A 20,683-nucleotide genomic window follows, 5' to 3' on the forward strand; every position below is an offset into this window, starting at 1 on the left:
AAAGTACTGTGTTCCAGCAAGCTGGCTTACTTTGGACAGACAGGTAGATAAGCAACCATCTACTTAGAAGAACACAAATCATACATCTGCAATCACATCTATGGTCAATCTAGTTTTGCAGACCATGTTTTTGATACAACCAACAGGATCTCCTGGGAAAAACCACCATGCCCCACCACAGTAAATTCAATAAAGGACTATTTTTAGAATCTGTGGTTGCACTCAGAAACTAGCCAAATTTAAATAAATATGGTTGCATAAAACTTCCCAATTTGGGAAACATTAATTATCAGAGATCCCACCTTACATCCTAGGCCACCTACAAATGCCCATAGAGGGCGCACCACCTAGATAGCACTTTAGAGTCACCCACGTGTTTCACTTTTAGTGTTGTATTCGAGTTTTTTTTTTTTTTATAATCCCTGAAGATGCCTCAGTGACAGACGAAATATTGGAAGCATTAAAATCAGTTTGAAATAATGTTGGATTCAATATCCACTTAATTTGAGTAGTTTAATCCTTTCTGAGTGCTGTATATATTCCATTAAGCCTCCAACATGACTTCCTGATGGTACCATTGCGACATCACCTAAAGATACAGCAGACCTCTTAGAATCAGTCTTTTCCTCTAGCGCTTTCGTAATGGTTGTACAGACAATCAATGCAAAATCACTTCCTTCTATAACAAACTTCTCAAATCACACCTCTTATCTTTCACCAAGACACCAGATAAATTCAACAATCTTCATGTTAATAAATCTCCTTGTCTAGATGACATCCATCAACTTTACTAAAATTTGTGTTCCAGAATGACCACCAATCCTGCATCACCTATACAAACTATTACTCATCTTGCATCTAGCCAACAGCATTAAAAAAAAAGCCTTTACTCAGTGTCTCTAAAAGGACAGATAAGTCAGCTTTTTAAACTACTATCCCATAAACTATTGTCTCACCTCAATATTCTCTCCTATCAAGAGTCAGTTTCTTCAATACCTGGAGATTCATCAATTAATTAGTGATTACTGATATGGATTCCATCACTCGTTCTACAAGAGATTGTGACAGTACCCTTTGGATGTAAACTTTGGGAAAAGTTTGGAGAATTCACATGGTTACTCTAAATATTTCCAAGGCATTTGATTGCATCTGGCATAGAGGCCTACTTACTAAGCTACTATCTTATGGTCTTCCTGGCTTTTGTGATTAAATCACCAGCTTCTTTTGTTGTTCGCTGCATGTCATGATGGATGACTTTATCTAATCAGATTTATTTATTCAAGAGAAGAAGAGAAAAAACATTGTAATATACTCAAATGATTCAAACTTCAAGATCTATCTTCCATTTGCAGTGCTTTAAAAGATCTCACCATTCTCAGCTGAGATGAAAAGGATGTAACGAATTTCAATTCAATGATATCGAAGCAGTCTAGTCTTATTAACTAGAAGAAAGATCTTACTTTTGATAATGTTTCAATTGCTAGTCAAGATCAGTTTTCTCTTGAGACTTTTACATCTAGCTTATGGCCTCCAAAAGAAAAAAATAAAATAAAAATTTTTTTGTTTTATGTTTCATTCTTTGTAAGCAAACTTTGTTTGTTTACATAAATCCTAAGTCTGTCTGACCTTAATAGAAAAGAAGGTAATCCACTTAACTAGCAACTCTCCCTCTTTCAGACACCCTCAAATCACTTTCTCATAGATGTTCTGCTTATGCATTAGGCATTTTTTTTTTTAATAGGTACTTTGATGGACAGTGAACTGACTATTACCATTCTTTCATTGTCTTCTAATCAAGTAAGAATGTGAGCAGCCACTAGTCAATATCCATTTCAACTCTAAACTGATAAACTGTTCATATTCCTTCATTCAATACATCTCTTCTTTGGAACATTCTTCACCATAAAGTTTTTCCCTAAATAACGTAATCCCAACTTTTCAAGAGGTGTTAACAGATGCTTTCTTTATCTCTAAAACACCCCCAACATTATTGTATTATAATGCTGTGTGACCTCGTGTGTGGGTTGATACAAGTATATGTGCATACACACACACACACACACACACACACACACACACTAAAACTGGTTAACACACACTAAACCAGTTAATCATTCTGATGTACTGCAGAAAGTACTTTACAATGTTCTTTATTCTATTTAGTGAATTTGTTGTTTTTATACCACATACACACACATTTTTGTTTAATTTGGGATTATTTCTAAGTTTTGAGCTTGGGAAGAGTGATACTTGCAAGGTTAATGAATGTATGTTAGAATACCACTGATAAGTTCAAACAAATTAATTCTCACAAGATTCATGTTAGAGCATACAGAAGTCAATATGGTATAATGGCATACTCTAATGTAACTAGTTCAGATGGACATCTCAGAGAACAATTTTTGCAAAAGATGGAAGTTTACTAAAATAGAAAAACAGGGTATGAATGACATAAAAAAGTAATGTTAATAGCCAGAAAAATGAAGGATGCACAATCAGTGCTAATCAATATATATATCCTGAATACAATATATACCTTAAATAATTCCTGATATAACAAATCTTTGTTAACAATTTCTATTTTTTTTTAAAAAACTCTTACAGAAATAAAATAGCTATTCAAGTATTTCCTGAATGCAAACACATTCTAAGTTATTACCTTATTCCAGAATAAATATTAAAAAGCAATACATAAAAATGTAACTCACTGTTCCTCTAAGTCCTGTATGTTGAGTTGTAGTTTTTTCTTCTCAGATGTTAATGTCTGATTGCGTTCCTCCTCTTCTTCAATCCTAGCTTCAAGATCATGCAATATTTCTTCCAACTCTTGTTTTCTAGCCGCTAACCTTAACCGCATCTCCTCAGCCTCAGCACAAAGCTCTGTTTCAGCCTGTAACTGTTCTGCCAACATATTTTTCTCTTCTGTTATCTATAATAGAAATAATGAATTTTTCACTGATTACAAATGCTTTAAAAACATACAATTGTGCTTTGAATAGAACAATTGCTTTAAATCAAAATGACAGACTTAAAAATAAAGAGATGTTTTAGTACCAATTATTTATTTTTTGATTGAACTGATTATAGAAAGCTGTTTTCCATATTGTAAAGGTAATAGAGCCCTTCTTCCCCCCACCAAGAATCTGAATCATATAAGAAAAAATAATGGATATACAGAAACTATTTTCTGTGTATATGCAATTCAGAATCAATAGTATGTGCATCTTGTTGGTCATTTTTGGTGATGTGATGTCAATCTTAGATTTTTTTTCTGTATTCTATAAATCATAGAAAAATGAATAAGATTTGTGCTGCTGAAATATTATTTTCCAAAACCAGGAGATTTTTGTGTTTTGATTACACTTCAAGTAGAATTACAACAGGAAAATAAAAATAAACAGATTAATGCTAGAAATGAAGTTAATTAGGAAGGGATTTGCTACGCTAAAAAATTCTTTATCATCAAATTCTTGATTTGTACCCTTGAAGGTAGTTCAGAATATTATGATAGTACTACATGAAAATTTACATCACTACTAATTTCCTAACTTTACTCCAAAATAATCTGTTCTTTAAGAATCCAAATATTGTCAGATTTTATATTTGTCTTCAAAAGGTTTTTACTATAAATCTACTATAAAATTTACTATAAATCTAGATGTTAGTATATAAATCTATCAGCATCTTGCTGTTTAAAAATGAAGAATATGTAATTTTATACATATTTTCTTAGCATTTTTGTTTATTCCCACACCTTAATAGTCAGGCTTATACCATGAGTATTATTTAAATACTTCATTCCATTTCAATATATGTATGAAACAATCCTAGTTTCTCCAAACTTTTAAAATCTCATATTACTTTCACTTATCTTTTTCTCTTAAATAAGACAAGAACTATAATGTAATGCAAAAGAAACATTGTTTAATAAAATATACAAATATAATAAGTTACATAAAAAAATGTAAGAGATGCATTTTCTCTTTCTCTCACACAAATTTAATTTCAAGAATAATAAAAAATATATAACTTTGGGTTAGATTTTTTTGGGTTTGATACCCAAAAAAATCCTTCTGCTAATCCTATCCAGAATTTAGCAACTTAGGCATTCCAATAAAATCACTCTCTAAATAAAGAATCTTGTCCTACCTCAGTATAAACAATTATCAGAAAAATTACCCTGCTTCAGAAAGTTATCCATGAAGAGAAAATACATAGAGAAACTGATTGGCTTTGCAGTTCTCTAAACAATTCCTTACTGCATGAATTCAGTTCCTTTGTTTTGTCTCAATAATACAATTTCTTCATCTTATAGACAGGGTCCACATTCAGTTCTTTGAGACTGCCAACAAAGTCTGCTTTCAACTTGTGATTATTTTCAAAGGGAAACGACTACCTTCTAACCTAACATTCTCTGGAATTAAAAGCTCTTAAATCTCCAAAGAAAAATAATCTCAGTATTGACACAGTTGACCAAGGGCAAAGCATAGGAAAGAACACTTCAAGAAGATTTCCTTAATACTTTGTGATTTTTCTACTTATCCTCTCTCATCCGATCCTACTATCAGCCAAATTAATAAATGTATTGCTAACACCTAAGATGATGAATTAAAGAATTAACTTAAAATCTTTTATGTTCATCCAACCAGATTATATAGTCTTCTAAAGATCCATAAGCACAGTGTTCCATTAACACCTGCAATGGTCACTGGCTGCCCTACGTATAAGATTTCTAAGTACCAGTCTGCAATATTATCTACCTTCACTGGAAAATCTGCTTCACATGTTAAGAACTTTTTGGATTTTAAAAATAAAATGTGTGTTTTCATTTAGGCCCTTTCAGATACTATGATTAGCCTAGATATAGTAACTCTTTTCACTAACATTTCTAATGTTTAATGTAAAATGGTTAAGTAAGATAACTTACTTAAACATTTTACCCCAGGCATCATCACACTTTGACTTTGTTATGCATTCCAGTTATTTCAGTATCCCAGATAAATTATATCAACAAATTGAAGGTACAACAATGGTTAGTCTTCTTTTCCTATGCTTGCCAAACTATTTTATGGAGCATTTTGAAGATCGTCTTCATAATAGCACATCTCCTAACCTACAGTATGGTATAGATGTGCTGATGACATATTTGCAATATGGAATAGTTCTCCATCTAGTTTAAAACTTTGATTCGTTATCAGCTTAGCAGTTTGCAATTTTCAGTTATCCATCAAGAAATGCATGCTGATCATTACATCCATGCTAATTCTCACTATCATCCAAGTCAAAAAGTTGGAATTGAGGACCTTTTACACCAAGAACTGAATTATATGAAATCTACCTTTCTGACTTTTATCAAAACATTCAGCTTTAAGCTCCTGGTCTAGGTCTAAAGAAGAAATCTCTCTGAATTCTTATATTAAAGGAATATAAATTAAAGGAATATAAATGTACTGCTAAAGTTCTGAGGTCTCTCAATATTGTGGAATCCTTTCATCCTGACAGGGAGAATTCATTCTTTCCTTTCTTTGCCCAAAGACAGGATTCCTCCATTCAACTTTCAAGCTTCTACCAGGTCCTTTGTTCCCATAGCCTATACAGTAGATCTGGGGCTGTCTACCGCAAGAAGCATAAATTTTATATCCAATACCATGAACCTGAGCAATCTGGCTTACCAGAACATCATCTTTCTCAACCAAGCAGAGTACTTTGGAGGAAAACCAAACTCCTATACAAGAAGGAGAATTCTTATACAACATTTAAAGTTGAGACTCTTCTACACTGAAACAGATTTATTGGCCTTCATAAAGTTATTCCCTTTATGAGAAATATTTTATCAATCTTTTGTAAACATCTAATATATTTTATTATATGTGCATGCATAATTTTGTTTATAATTAATTAATTAGGAATTAACTGAGTATTGTCTTTCTCACATTATGACAGTGCTTTTTAATACGTCTGTTATTGTATTTTGTGTTCCATCATCAATTACTAAAGACATCTTCAATGCCAAGGAACAAAATTTACATCATGAAAATCAATGTTCATGGAAGTTTCCTTTTCCATCTCAAATTTTAAACGAGTATGACAGCTTACATATCTAATCTGTTGCTTTAGAATACGTAAGATCTGGCATATAGATAAGTTCGATTGAGATCGATGCCTCAGTGGAAGAAATGATTGAAAGGAGTGATGAGAGCTTGGTCCACGTTTGCTCTGAGTTGCCAACAGTTGCACCACCTTGCTACAGTCCTGAAGATATTTTCAGGCGCAAACTTTGTTTGCTCACACTTGGATAAAGGATTAAACTAAATTTATTACTGTCTTTAGCTAATATTCATAATCTTATATCAAACCATGACCTTGTTCTTTGACGAGTTTTCATTCTCTTCATATCCATTCTGTGCTTAATTCTGCCCACCTTTTGTGTACTATGTCCACTGCACAATGTCTTCTACTCCAGTTACGCTAATTCTAGCATTTCTTATTCCATCCCCTCCCTTTTTTATGTGGAGCATTCTTCTCTCCAAGGTTATTTAGACCACACAAAAACCCTCTCTCTCTCTGTTTTTTTAGCTGCTGCTCATGTCTCACTTTCATAGATCTTTTTAAGCATATAGGCAAATCTCCAGATAATCATTATAGAGCCAAAATGCTTTGCTTCTGCTTATTTCTTTATCTTGTTTGTCCTTAAAACTAATTGACCATGGTAAATAGTCCTCCACAATTTCAGTATGATTAACTATTAATTTCAGCTCAGTTTGATCTGAATTTGTCATCAGTTTGATTTTAATTTTATTATTTTTTATACACATACTCCATGGAATCAAAAGACTTATCACTGGAGATTCACACTATCCATTAACACAATACCTGTCATACATCTCAAACTTATTCACAGTGAGGGCACTTACAAACAGCTCTGGCAATCCATACCACTCAATCACAACTCTCCAAGTAGAGAACTCATACTAATCACATTCTTAAACAACTTCCAAGTGTGACCATTTGTTCCCCCCCCTACTCCTTATGTACTAAAAATTTCTTGTGTTAATCTTATAGAATGACTTTAGTAACTTTCTATCAAATCCCCTCTCCTCTGCAAGTCAGCTAAACTGAGTTTAGCTGACTTGCAGAGGAGAGGGGATTTGATAAATTGACCACACATGCTCAATTTATCCTCATAGGGAACATTTCATAGGCCTGTCATGAGCTTGGTCACTCATCTCTGAATTCTCTCCACCATTTCTCAGTCCCCTAGAAATACAGGTGACTAAATCTGTGAACAGTAGTCAATGTGGCCAAATCATAGCCTTATAAAGAGGGATAATAACCTCTCTATCTTTACTTGTCAGTGTGTTCTTCAAGATCCAAGTAGTCTCCTACTTGTATCTTGAAGTAGCTATTTTGTCAACCCTTGCAATATGTCCTCTGAATCTCAAATCTCTATCCACCCTCACCCCGAGATCCCTAGCCGCATCAATTTCCTGTAATCTAGTACCATCAATATGATACAAATGATGTGATCCTTTCATTCCAAAATGCATTACCTTATATTTTATAACATTAAATTGACAACCATAGTCTCTCTCTGCCCACACTGCCAATTTATTTTAATCAACTGCAAGATATCTTTGTCACCTTTATCAACTACAGGGTGTTCCAAAAAAGTATACACAATTTTACAGCCAATAACTCACTAAATCTGTTCTTTTCAGGTGTAACTGATTTGAAATAATGGCTGAAATTAGACTAAACTTTGAGGAAAGGAAATTTATCCTAAAGTGTTACTGGAAGCGTGAAAACTTAAGTGAAATGCAAAGATAGTTCAGAAGGGAGTTTCAAAGATATCCACCAATGCAACTCACTATTACTTGAATTAGAGATAAATTTGATGCAGGTGGAACTGTTCAAAATGTCCAGAAGCAGCATTCCAGAAGACAGTGGATGTCCACAAGAGAAAATGAGCTGCTGGAAACTTACTTCCAGTCTCCAAGAAAATCTGTTCAGTAAGCAGCTCGTGAGACAGGAATTTCAAAATAAAGCAGCATTCATCACATCTTGAAGTGAGTCCATTGGAAAAATTATTCCAATATTATTCCATGTCCTCAATGAAGATGATGTGCAGAGGATGCACAGTTTGAAAAACTGTGCATCCTCTGCACATCTTACCAGGGCACAGCTTACAATAAATTGTCAGCATTGGGCTTAATTGGACCATTCTTGTTGACAACACTGGAACTGGTGCTGTTTATTTGAAATTGCTGCAGGAATCTGTCATGCCACATTTTTGAGAGAATGTTTGGAAGATATTTTCATTAACTATCTTGACGAAAATCTGAACCCCCCCCCCAATCACCATACCTCAACACCACTGGACTTTTTTCTTTTTTTTAATGGAAACATGTCAAAGATAAGATTTATGGTGCAAAACTTGCAACAATCAATGAACTGAAAGCAGCTACTGAAAAAGAATGGGCCCAATGATGTTTGCAATTCCACCGGTCCATGTTATCAGTAGTGCCTGAAACAGAATGGCCATTAGTTCAAACACTTGTGATAACAAAAAAGATTCTATATTTGTCTTCTTTAATTGGGATTATAAAACTTAGATGTATCTTAAACATTGTATTTATAATTATTCAAAGTGTGTATATTTTTTTGGTACACCCTATATTGCCCTCCTCACTTTTGCATCATCAACAAACTGAATATCCCTTCCACCTTCAAATCTTCTACTATATTATTAATGTACAAATTAAATTAAAGAGTAGCAGTCCTAGTACAGAGCCCTGAAGAACTCTACTAATCACACTCATTCTCTTGATTCCATTCCACATACACCACCATCTGATGCCAATCTATCAGCCTCCTGCTCCCATTACATGCCACCAACTTCATATCCATCCCATTAGCTCCAACTTATGTAATAATTTTTCATGTGGTATTTTGCTTTTGCAAAGTCCAGTAGTATCGCAATGTAGCCATTTCCTTTATCCACTTCTGCTGCCACCTTATTATAAAATATGAATAAATTACTGAGACAGGACCTCCCTTTTACAAAGCCATGCTTTCCCCCTATACAATACCATATTCCTAACCATCCGTTCCTGAATTTTACTTTTTAATCAAAATTTCCAATACTTAAATCACCACTCCAGAGATACTAATCTTAAATAGCAGCAAATCTACAATTTGCTACTTTGGTCTTGAAGCCACCACTATATAATGGAATTATCTTATTTTCCACTCTTGGAACCATGCCAGAACTGAGACTTTGATTAAACAACTTAATCAGAGGAACTACAATTCACTTGCACATTTCCGTAGCACATGAGTGACATACCATCCAAGCCCAGTGATGTATATACATTGATATTTTTCAATATACTGAGTATCTCAAGTTCATCTACCTCAATTCTCACATCAGTCACTGCAAAGCCTAGATGATATACCCTTGCAAAGTGATCACTTAGTAACTGAACTATTTCTTCTGCTTCTGTCACTTTCCTACCATCAGCACTAAGTAATGTTATCTTTTCATAATCATTCTTTCTTTTATTTGTTATGTAACAAAACATTCTTATGGATTTATTTTGGGCTGCTTAGCTAATTTTCTCTCAAAATCTGATTTAGCCTTTCTTATCATAATTGTTACCCTTCTTGTGTGTGTGCTTTATATTGCTGCATGATCATGATGATGATCAACTTTGTTTATATTCCTTCCAAATTTCTTTCTTTCTTTGCAGCTCTTGCTTTATATTGCTAATCATCTACTTAATCCCTACTCAGTTTATCCTCCTGACCTTGGGTGCGAATTCTGATACCGCCTCACTCAAACAATTCCTGACCACTTCCCATGTAATGATGACATTCATTCCACATAGTTTCTTATGCTGTGGCACTGCTCCAAATTGTTTTCTAAGTTTGTCATAATTGCCAGCTTTGTAGTTCCACAGAAACCCTGACTGAAAATTCCACATGATGAGCAACCTCCCAGGACAAGACTGCATAGTCACTTTCCCAGATCTGAGGTAGAGTTGCTACTGTTGCTATAAATAGGTCATCTTATGTTATTACCAGATGAAACACTCTCGAACCTCTAGTCCCCTCCATCATATGCTGTTAATCTCTCAGGATAATTGATTAGGCATTCATTGCACTAATCTGCTGGTGCATGTCATATACATATTCTTCTAGCCATGGGACTATAACCAGCAACAAACAATATATTTTATCCTGTTGGCCTATCTCATGCTAGGCAGCCACAAATGAACCATTTACCTTAGATCTGCAATCTTCCTTAGCTTATATTTTTGTTGGTTGAAGTTCTTCAGCTATCATTAATAACGTCTCCTCCTCCTCCAGACCTATTTCCTCTATCTTCTCAGAAAATGCAATATCCATTATATTCTGAGCCTTTTAACTACATCATTCTCTGACAACCAGGTCTTGCTGATACCAATAATTTTTGGTCAAGCCAAGCTGACCAATGCCAAAAACTCTTTTCTTTCTGATACTTCAGGCATTCATGTACATACATTTCAACATACTCATTGGGACAACAGTTATCCCTCCCATAACGTCATTACCTGCCTATTCAGATTTGAAACTAGGAACTTACCCACTGTTTGATCATTCCTGCATCCATATATCCATGGGTGGCTATTTCATCATAGTCATTCCTGCACTCAGACTCATTTGTCCCAAAGGTGGCTAGACATATGCCGGATTTCATTCTCCCTAATATCTCTAGTTTCACTGGTTTTGTGCTTCCAAACTCTCATTGAACAACACTTTCTCAAAACATCTAACTCCATAGCCATTTAAGTGCAGTCCATCAGGCATATACAGAATCTTTTGTCCATCACATTAACTCCACACATCTATAAACTGCACACCATTCCTCCTACAAAGTCTTCTCATTAAGTCATTGGCAATCGTGGTCCTTGTTTTCAATTCTGTCCTATCATACCAAGGCTTCCTGTGAGACATTCTTAAAGACTTCTAATACAACAAAAAACAATTTGGGTGATACAGGATCTCATTGCCTTACTCCTCTTCCAATATCAAATTCCTTTGCCTGATGTTCTAGATTTACACTAGCTGCTGATGAAAGTTAAGTGAAAAATAAACTTTCAACATCTTTCTCTAAATCCAGAGTAACTTATTAAAAAAGGGTGGCACACCATTTGGCAACTCCTATAGGTAGAGATGACCTGCTAATGCTTCTGCCTGGTATCTCCACTTGTCTCCACTTGGGCCTGGCTCCCACTGAAAAGACCTCAATAAAGGTCGAAACTGGTCTGGGTAGTGGCCCTTCCCTTAATGCACAACATTAGACATATCTGCAAGGAGATGTGTTTTGCATTATGGGAGATACTGAGATAGGAGTGTTGGTATCTTGCTCCACCTTTGCAACGAGTTGCCCTGGTGTTGTACCACCTTACCCCAGTCCTGAAGATACTTTCAGGCGCAAACTTTGTTTGCTCACACTTGGATAAAGGATTAAACTAAATTTATTATACTAGCTGCTGAGTTTTAATAATCTAATGTAATTTGTTGAAGTGGTTTTAAACTGTTTGTTATTTCTAACTGATATAGAGAATCAAAGGCTTTTCCAAAATCTATGAACACTAAATATGCAGAAAGATGATATTTATTTGCTTTTTCTATTACTTTGTTAATAGTAATTGGTTCAAGAAAAATAAAACAGTATGAAAAGATCCGAACTGTGGAGTCTCAGTGGCAATCTCTGAAGAAAACATGGATTCAGCTAGTGAGACACATGGCAAAGATATCTATAAGGATAGAAAAATAAGATAAAATATCATAAAAGAAGAAAAGATGGCAGATGCAGTAAAAGAATATAGAGAAAATGGAAGAGAGCTAAGCTCATAGGAAGAAAGTCATAGGAAGACTTCAGTAAGAATACAGAAAATATTAGGAAGGTGGCAAAATGTTCTGGAGGCTACTAAAGCTTAGAAATGGAAGACAGATACTGTAAAAGTAATCGAAGGTGATAAAAGTGATGAACTGAAGATGAGGATATTCTAGATGTCTGCAGCAATTACTATAAGACTATAAAATGAACCAAGCAGTGACTCTACTTGGTTCATTGATTCTACTGTTTGCATTCAAGAAGAATGCAAACAGTAGAATCAATACTTGAAGTAGAAAAAGCCATCAAATATTTGAAATGTGGAAAGACAGCTGGAGTAGATGATATTCAACCAGAAATGCTCAGATATAGAGGTATAAAAGTTTTATAGTGATTACACTGCAGAACTCAGAAGGCCTGGTCAGAGAATCAAATTCCAGATGGATGGTTAGCGTATCCACTCTCCATCCAAAAGGCTGCGGGTTTGAATCCCGCCGTGGGCATGGATGTTTGTGATTGTCTGTGAAAATACTAGTGGTGGTCATCGGTAGATGGCGTTGGTGTATATGATGAAAGTGGTTGTAGTCCGTCGTAGTTGGTGAATTGAGTGGTGGAGTAGATGCCCTCCCTCGATGAGTCTTTGGACTCCCTGGAAGTGTCACGTAATAATAATAGTAAAAATAATAATAGCATTAAAAAAATCAAGTCCACTGAATAAATCTTCATGAAAGCATCAACTTTCAAGACTTATAATTCCTGTTATATGATGCATGTGAGATATGAATGTTTTTATATACAATATCCTTTTACATTTTCAAATTTAAGAATAGTACCATCATGGGGTTTTGTATGCAAAGCAATTTTATTACTCTCATTCTGATTAAACATAGTGTGGCGGATCATGAGGAAAAAAAGAAAGTTAATGGTGTTAGCAGGAAAAGCTTGGAGGGGGGGGATAAATAACCTTGTGATAGCATTCCTTAAAAATAGCACAGCAAATATTTCATTCTCCATGCTCTGAAGACACTTCATTGTCTGAAATGTATTAACACTTACCTGTTGAAATTTTTTCTCTATTTCAGTAGCCTCCATTTCAACCTTCTCCATTTTTTCTTTAACTTGCCTCAACTCATCTTCTTTGGCATTTAACTTTTCCTCTTGTTTTGTGACCTGAAGAAGGGGTTTAACCTAGCAAAATTATATTAAGATATTAATTCAGATTATGACAAAATATCACTTTCACAAGTAAACTGAATATAAAACATAACTGTATAAAAGATAAATCCCTACAATTATTATGTAATGTAATACAATAAAAGCTGTTTCCATTGAAAAAGTTGAAATTTTCATTAATTTCATTAAGTCACTATTATTTGCCAAAATATACAGCATTTATATCATATTTGAGAGAAAAAAATAATTCCATTATTTCTTACAATAATTTTACATATTATTGTAAACAGTTAAACATTACATTGTGAATGTCAGTTTGAAGAAAAAAAGTCGTGAATTGAAGTTTAAAAAAAGCGGTTACATGTCTCTCGGCACATCAACATACTGGCTTTATCATTAGAGAAGTAAAATACATTTGCAACATTCATGCAGTTCTTTCTATTGCAAAAGAAAATTCAAACATAGAAAAATAAATAAAATCGTCTTACTTTAGTGTACAGGCGCCACCAAGACCAATGTCGTAATTTCAGATATGCTGCACAATTGCGCTGTATAATACGAATTGCACTCAGTTGCTGGAGACGCTTTTGGTAATTTCTATGAATAAAAGTTAAGATAAAACAAAAAAATTAAGTTAAAAAAAACTAAATTAAAAAAATTATTAGCAGCATATTATGTTGCTGATAAAACCAAAAGGATGCGACAATTCAAAGAAAAATAAAGGCTTTTAATGTTATTTAAGAAGTTTATGCCTAAAATAAATTTAGCTGGTTTTAAGAGGTAATAGTATATGAAGTCTTGAGACCTTCTCTGAAAGGAAGAAATGCTACATATAGTGTGATGTATCATTCAGGATAGATACATCACCTTGTTCTCGAATGGAATAAAGTTCCAAGTCAAGTCACAAAACAAACACACCACACCATTATATAGACTTCAAAAATTTTCATCATCATCAAATTCCTGCCATGTACTACATGAAAAATTTACATCATTACTAACTTCCTATCTACAGTTTTTCTCCAAATCAGCCTATTGCCTGTCAAGACTCCAACATTATCAGATCTTATATTTCTATCTTCTAAGGCACTTTTTACCATATCAATCCACCTATATCTTGGTCTTCCTCTGGGTCTTTTTCCTGGCAACCTGGCAGAGAACACTTGTTTTACTAATCTTTCCTCGCCCATTCTGTTCAAGTAACCATACCACCTGAGATTAGCTCAGCTAACACATTTCTGAAAGCTGACAATGCCAAGTTCTTTCCTAATATCCTCGTTTTTAATATGATATTGCCATCAATGCCATCTGTTCATGTCCCCAATCTTTCTAAGGACTCTCATATCTGCAGTCTCAAGTCTTTGGTCAAGTGTTTTACTTCTGACCCAGCTCTAAGATCCATAAGTTAAAACTAGTTTGAGCACTGTCTTGGATACAGCTAATTTAGTGTTTTGACTAATTTCTCTCTTATTCCAGATAAATTTATTCAGTTGACTTCCTACCATACCAGCTTTGTTGATTCTGTTGTCCATTTCCATATTTAATTTACCCTCTTCACTAAAAATCCTGCCTAAGTAGCTGAAATGTTTCACTTGTTCTATAGGTTCTCCATTCATAATGCAGTTGATATTTTCAATGCTTCTGCCTATTTTCATTGTCTTTGTCTTGATATTGCTGATCTTCATACTATATCTATTACAACAGTTATTCAATTTAGTCAAGGAACCTTGCAGACTTCTAGCAGATTTATTTAGAAGTATAACAACATTCTAAAATTTTCAATCTTGTTAATTTCAAATTATAAAACCTGCATCGCCACCATATGTGGTAATATGCCTTCTCATCAGTTTACATATAACATGATAAAGGAAGACCTCAAACTATATGATATCTATATATCGTAGTGTGTAGTGTTCGTGCAAGCTCCTGATAAGATAAGTATTATTTTCAGTTATCGTTGATAAAATTACTTAATATTGCGTGGTTTTGTTTGCCTTGCGTATTTTAGTGCTTCTATTTGTGTGTTTTTGGTGTGTTATAACTTATTATTTGATAAAACACGTTGCAATAATTATGGCACCTGTACGAAGGAAAATGGCAGCCAGTAATGATGGTTCGCCATCTTTATCAAAGAATGGTAGTATAAAAGAAATGAGTCAGTGTACTAGCTGTGAAATGTACGCTCTTACGAAGTGCGGTCGGAGTGTGGATAGATGATAATAAAGGATTGAATGTGTGTAGAAAATGTAGGGAGAATGAGGAATTGAAGTGTATTTTGGATCGTGAGTGTGATAATTCTGTCAAACTTCAGAATGAAGAAAATAGCGATATGACAAGAAACAGCAAGGTTGTACATGAGAATTATGAGAGTGTGAATGATAGTATTAATGGTTTCTCAGAGAATAAAAAAGATGAGATAGATGCATTGAGTGAGATCGCATTGTTGAATGGTGCAATAGAAAGGGCAAAACAGCAGCTAGAGTGCATGAACAAAAGTCGACAGAATGAACCAACCAGTAATAAAAGGTATGACAGGAAAAATAGGCATATGAATGTGAACATGAACAAAATGAAGGATAGAGTCCTGTATGGAGACTCGTTAGTACAAGATGTGTTAGTAGAGGATTTGACAAAATCGTACCAACCTGGTGCAACCATAAAGGATGTAACTGAGTCTATTAGAGAGCAAAAGGAAAGGGTGAAAGAAATGATTGTTGTGGCAGGTACGAATGATTTGAAAGGAGATAAAATGGAAATGATAGAAGACCTGAATGAATTGTTTGAGGTAGCAAAAGAAAAGAGTGAGAGAGTTAGAATGATTAGTCTTTTGCCACGGTATGACAGTGAAATGTTTAAAAGGAGGGCCATAATTGCGAATGACTTTATGCGTGGGTTATGTATGACGAGTGGTGTGGAATTTGTGGACGTGTGGAGTGAGTTTGATTGGCAAAAGGATCTATATAAGATGGATGGCCTGCATTTGAATGGTTATGGTGTAAGAAGACTTGAGAGAGTATTGCTGAATGTAGTGGATGTGCAAATTCAGGGAAACTAGATTTGTTAAGGGGGGGAGTAGATATACAGTCCTTAGGGAGGCAGTTGAATGTAAGAATGAATATAATATGCTAGAGCAAATAAGGACAACAAACCAGAGTGGGATAGTTAATATAAGGCATCAAGGTAGGGTTGGGGCTAATGGGGATCTTAAATTCATGTACACTAATACTAGGAGTATTAGGAACAAGAAGGAAGAGTTTTTGGCCATGGTTGGCACTTCCAGACCACAGGTTATTGGTATTAGTGAAACATGGCTGACTGTAGATGATATAGCTAGTGGGATTGAATGTGATGGGTATAGTGTGTTCAGGAATGACAGAGAGAATAAAATGGGGGTAGGAGTATTGTTGATGATAGCTGATGAGCTACAGCCAAGGAGAATAGAAGTTGAATTGCAGGATAGAGAAAAGAGCACATTTGAGGCCATTTGGTGTGAGATTGTGGCTAGCAAAACTAAATATACAACTGGGTGCTGCTATAGACCAGGTGATGGAAAAGATGGTGGTGACAGTATGCACAAGCAAATAGAAGAAATGAGTGGAAGGAGGGTGATTATTATGGGAGATTTCAACTATGGTCGCATTGATTGGAGTGAGGAGAGGACACACGGGAGGAAGGAATTGGATTTTATGCGGTTATTAAGGGATAACTATCTGCGACAGCATGTAATGGAAAATACTAGGGGTCAGAGAGTGCTTGACCTAGTAATTACATCCAAGGATTTGGCTGTAACAAATATGACCACATTGCCACCAATCGGTGAGAGTGATCATAGGGTCTTGACTTGGGAGGTGGCTAAAGGTGTAGAATTTTCAATTAAGACAGGGTACATGTGGAATTATCGGGCGGGAAAGTATGACAAGCTTAGGAGTTTGATTGGCTCAGTGCCATGGCATGTACAACTGCAAGGACTAGAAGTTGATAGTGCATGGGAGGTAGTTAGGAAGTGCTTGCATGAAGCAATGGCTGACTGTATACCTAGAGTCCGAATAATAAATCAAGTAGGGATTAAATGGATGAATAACACCATTAAGCTTGAGCTGCAAAAAAAGAAACAACTATGGAGGGAATTTAAGGAGAAAGGTGACTGGCAGGCACATGAACGGTATAAAGCGCAGGCCAGAAGGGTGACGAGTGTGGTAAGAAAAGCAAAACAGGATTACGAAAGAACATTGGCCATGCAGGCTAAAGAGAATCCTAAACAGTTTTTTAGATATGTAGCAAGTAAAAGGAAAAATGTACATGGCAGAATGATTTTAAAGAATGCCGATGGTAGGGAGGTAACCGAATCAGTTGAGATAGCTGAGTTACTGAGTGAGCACTTTGCAAGAATATATCATCCAGGTGGTGACATTGCAGAAATGAATAAACCAGTAGATTATACGGGAATTGTGGTGAATGAAGTGGAGGTGAGTAGTCTATTGCATAACCTCAATGTCAATACATCTGTGGGATTGGATGGTATACCAGCTCGTGTCGTATGAGAAGCAGCTAAAGAATTGTCAGTACCCTTGACCATTTTGTTTAATTTGAGTCTCGGGTCCGGGTTAGTCCCGAGTGGGTGGAAGGAGGGGAAAATAGTTCCACTGCATAAAGGTGGTTCCAAGACTGCTGTTGTAAATTACCGACCGATTAGCATAACAGGAATCATTGTCAAGGTCTTAGAGAAATTAGTCAAGAAAAGAATACAGGATTGGATAGATGAAAATGGGATATTGTATGGGGGACAACATGGTTTTGTAAAGGGTAGATCATGCCTCAGTAACTTGCTCACGTTTCATAACACAGTGACGGCTGAACTGGATAGGGGTAATGGGTTTACAGTGATACTACTGGACCTTGCCAAGGCCTTTGACAGGATACCACATGGAACCCTAATCAGTAAACTGGAGCAGATGGGGATAGATATAGGGTTGGAAAAATGGATAGGAGGGTGGTTGAAGGAGAGATACCAGAGAGTGGTTTATTCAGGAGTGGAGTCAAAAAGACGTCTTGTGACTAGTGGAGTGCCGCAGGGCTCTGTTCTTGGACCACTGCTTTTCAATTTGTTCATCAATGATATTGGAAAGGATTTGAGAGGAAGTGTTCACTTGTTTGCTGATGATGCAAAGTTGGGTAGAACAATTGTGAGTGCACAGGATGTCAAAATTTTATAGGATGCTTTGGATGGTTTGGAGGACTGGGCTAGGAAAAATGGATGTCAGTTTAATGTGGCAAAGTGTAAGGTTATGCACTTTGGGGTGAAAAGAATAGCAGCAGTATATCGCATTGGTGGAACTGTACTCCAGGAGATTGATGAGGCTAGGGATTTGCGAGTGTTGGTGGATAGGGAGTTGAAGTTTAGGGGGCACATTGCAAAAGTGACTAAAACAGCTCACCAAATCACTTGGCTTATGAAAAATACTTTAACATGCAGAGACAAACAAGTTGTTGTTCCTCCGTATCGAGCTTGATAAGACCCCATCTGGACTTCTGTGCCCAGTTATGGGCACCAGGGTTTCTTCGTGATGGGGAGGAAGTGGAGAGGGTCCAGAGACGAGTGACCAAGATGATAGCAGGACTGTGGAATGAACCTTATGAGAATAGGTTGAGGATTTGTGGGTTGCAGAAATTGGACGATAGGCAAAGGAGGGGTGATATGATTGAGACATTCAAATTACTGAAGGGTTTTTATAAGATTGATCCAGAAGATATTTTTGAAAATATGACTGGTGGTGGGAGGACTAGGGCCATGCATGGAAGCTGGGCAAGAGCGTGGTTGACAAGGGTGTTAGAGCTAGGTTTTTTACTTGGAGAGTGGTGAATGAGTGGAATAAGCTTCCAGAGTCTGTTGTGGGTGCTACAACTGTAAATGAGTTCAAGGCAAGATATGATAGATACTGTGTGAATGTTGAATAGTTGTTCCAGACATGATGTTAGGGCCTCCCTCGATGAGTCTGTCGACTCCTTGGAGTTTCCCGAAACAATAATAATAATAATAATAATAATCTATATTTAATTTATAGAGAACTGCATTTAAGTCAGGATGTATTAGTTCATTTTAAATGCTGAATTATATTTTATATTTGGTGTATTCCATGTTGCAGAACATAGTAATATACAAAAAATAAACTGGCAATCAATCAAACTCTCCTTTTTCCCTTCCCTCTCACTGGGATTAAAGCTTACATTATTAGCATATGATTAATGTAATAATGGACTTAGGCTTTTCTTCTTAAGAAAATCACTTGGGTGTGAAACAGTCTCATGATCATTTCTGTACTTATATAAGGTAGGCTGTAGTTGATTTCAATTTTTTTTCCTGTAAAATTGCCTCAATGGATAATTATTCAGTCCCAAGTTAAAACAAAAGAAATAGAAAATAAGATAATACATAGAAAAATATCAAAAACTATTTGATTGGTATAGTGATGATATAGGAAAATGTTGCAGATGAAAACAGACTAATGTTGGAAAAAGATTTTCAAGACTAAATTTGCTTTTATGACCAACAAATGCTCTCCTCATTTTTCGAAGATGTTATTACTGATTAGTTGGTATTCCAATTCTAAGAATGAAGTGCCAACCATCATGAATAAAAAGCATTCCAATTCACATGCAAAATTAGTGAAACCTTTGGGGATACAAAATACATTACTTCAGACATTTTTTAAGCCCAAGTGAGACTATCAAAATGTATCATAAGACAAAACTAAATGAAGACCTATAAAGAAAAAGACAACCTGAAATCATCAAATATAACTTAACATCACAATAATGCTGGACTGTTGGTGAAATTTCCATATTAGGAGGAATTCTTTAAAAACACGTGAGTTGCTAGTAGCAGTGGTCAACATGGAAGACAGAAGTGCTTCTCAGAGAAAATCCTACACAGCGCAGTTCAAGCTTGAAGTGGTAGAAGTAGCAAAGGAAAAAGGGAATTCATGAAGCTGGTCGATTGTTCAGTGTTGGAGAAAGTAGTGTTCGTGAATGGTGAAAGGCTGAAACAGTCCTGAAATGTTTACATACAAGGAAACATGCTATGAAGTTTAGAAGGTGCTTGTGGCCAACCATAGAAAAAAAACTGTTTGATTGGGTTGTTAGTGAAAGAGCTAAAGGTATGAGAATATGTACTGTCCGTGTTGCAGGAATCTAAAAGAATTGCACAAAATGATAATATAAAGGATTTTAAGGCCTACCCATCTTGGGTTTTTGGATTTGTGAAGAGAAAAAATTTAAGTGTGCGCTCCTCCACTAGTGTTGGACAAAATTTGCCGTGCGACTGGGAAGCGAAAATAGCTAAATTTCGTTTGTTTCTGAGAGAAAACTTGTGTGGGGTTGATGTGTGTCACTTTGGGAATATGGATGAGGTTCCCCATAAGTTTTGACATACCTAGTTCTAGGACTGTGAATCTGAAGGGAGCAAAAGAGGTTTCAGTTGCTACAAGAGGGCACGAAAGGTCTAACTTTACTGTGATTCTCTGCGTAACTGCAGATGGTTCCAAACTGCCACCGATGGTGATTTTCAAAAGAAAGACTGTTCCAGAAGGTTGCGATTCCAAAGATATTATTGTTACTGCTAATGATAAAGGT

The 20,683-nt window shown here is 35.6% G+C and overlaps 1 protein-coding gene across 1 annotated transcript in view; it reads right to left on the minus strand.

Annotated features, from left to right (window-relative positions):
* zip (myosin heavy chain 10) overlaps positions 1-20,683 on the minus strand; it is a 517,797-nt gene that overhangs the window by 187,958 nt on the left and 309,156 nt on the right. Inside the window, exons 19-21 of the mRNA XM_090411020.1 lie at positions 13,543-13,651; positions 12,938-13,069; positions 2,709-2,929 (exon numbers count right to left, since the gene is read on the minus strand). Of these exons, the coding sequence (XP_090267146.1) occupies positions 2,709-2,929; positions 12,938-13,069; positions 13,543-13,651 (462 nt within the window). The remainder of the gene's footprint in view (positions 1-2,708; positions 2,930-12,937; positions 13,070-13,542; positions 13,652-20,683) is intronic.

The sequence above is a fragment of the Typopeltis vanoorti genome, chromosome 21 (assembly GCF_054136105.1).
Source record: "Typopeltis vanoorti isolate ZY-2024b chromosome 21, IOZ_Tvanoo_1.0, whole genome shotgun sequence".
NCBI classification, from domain to species: Eukaryota; Metazoa; Arthropoda; class Arachnida; order Uropygi; family Thelyphonidae; genus Typopeltis; species Typopeltis vanoorti.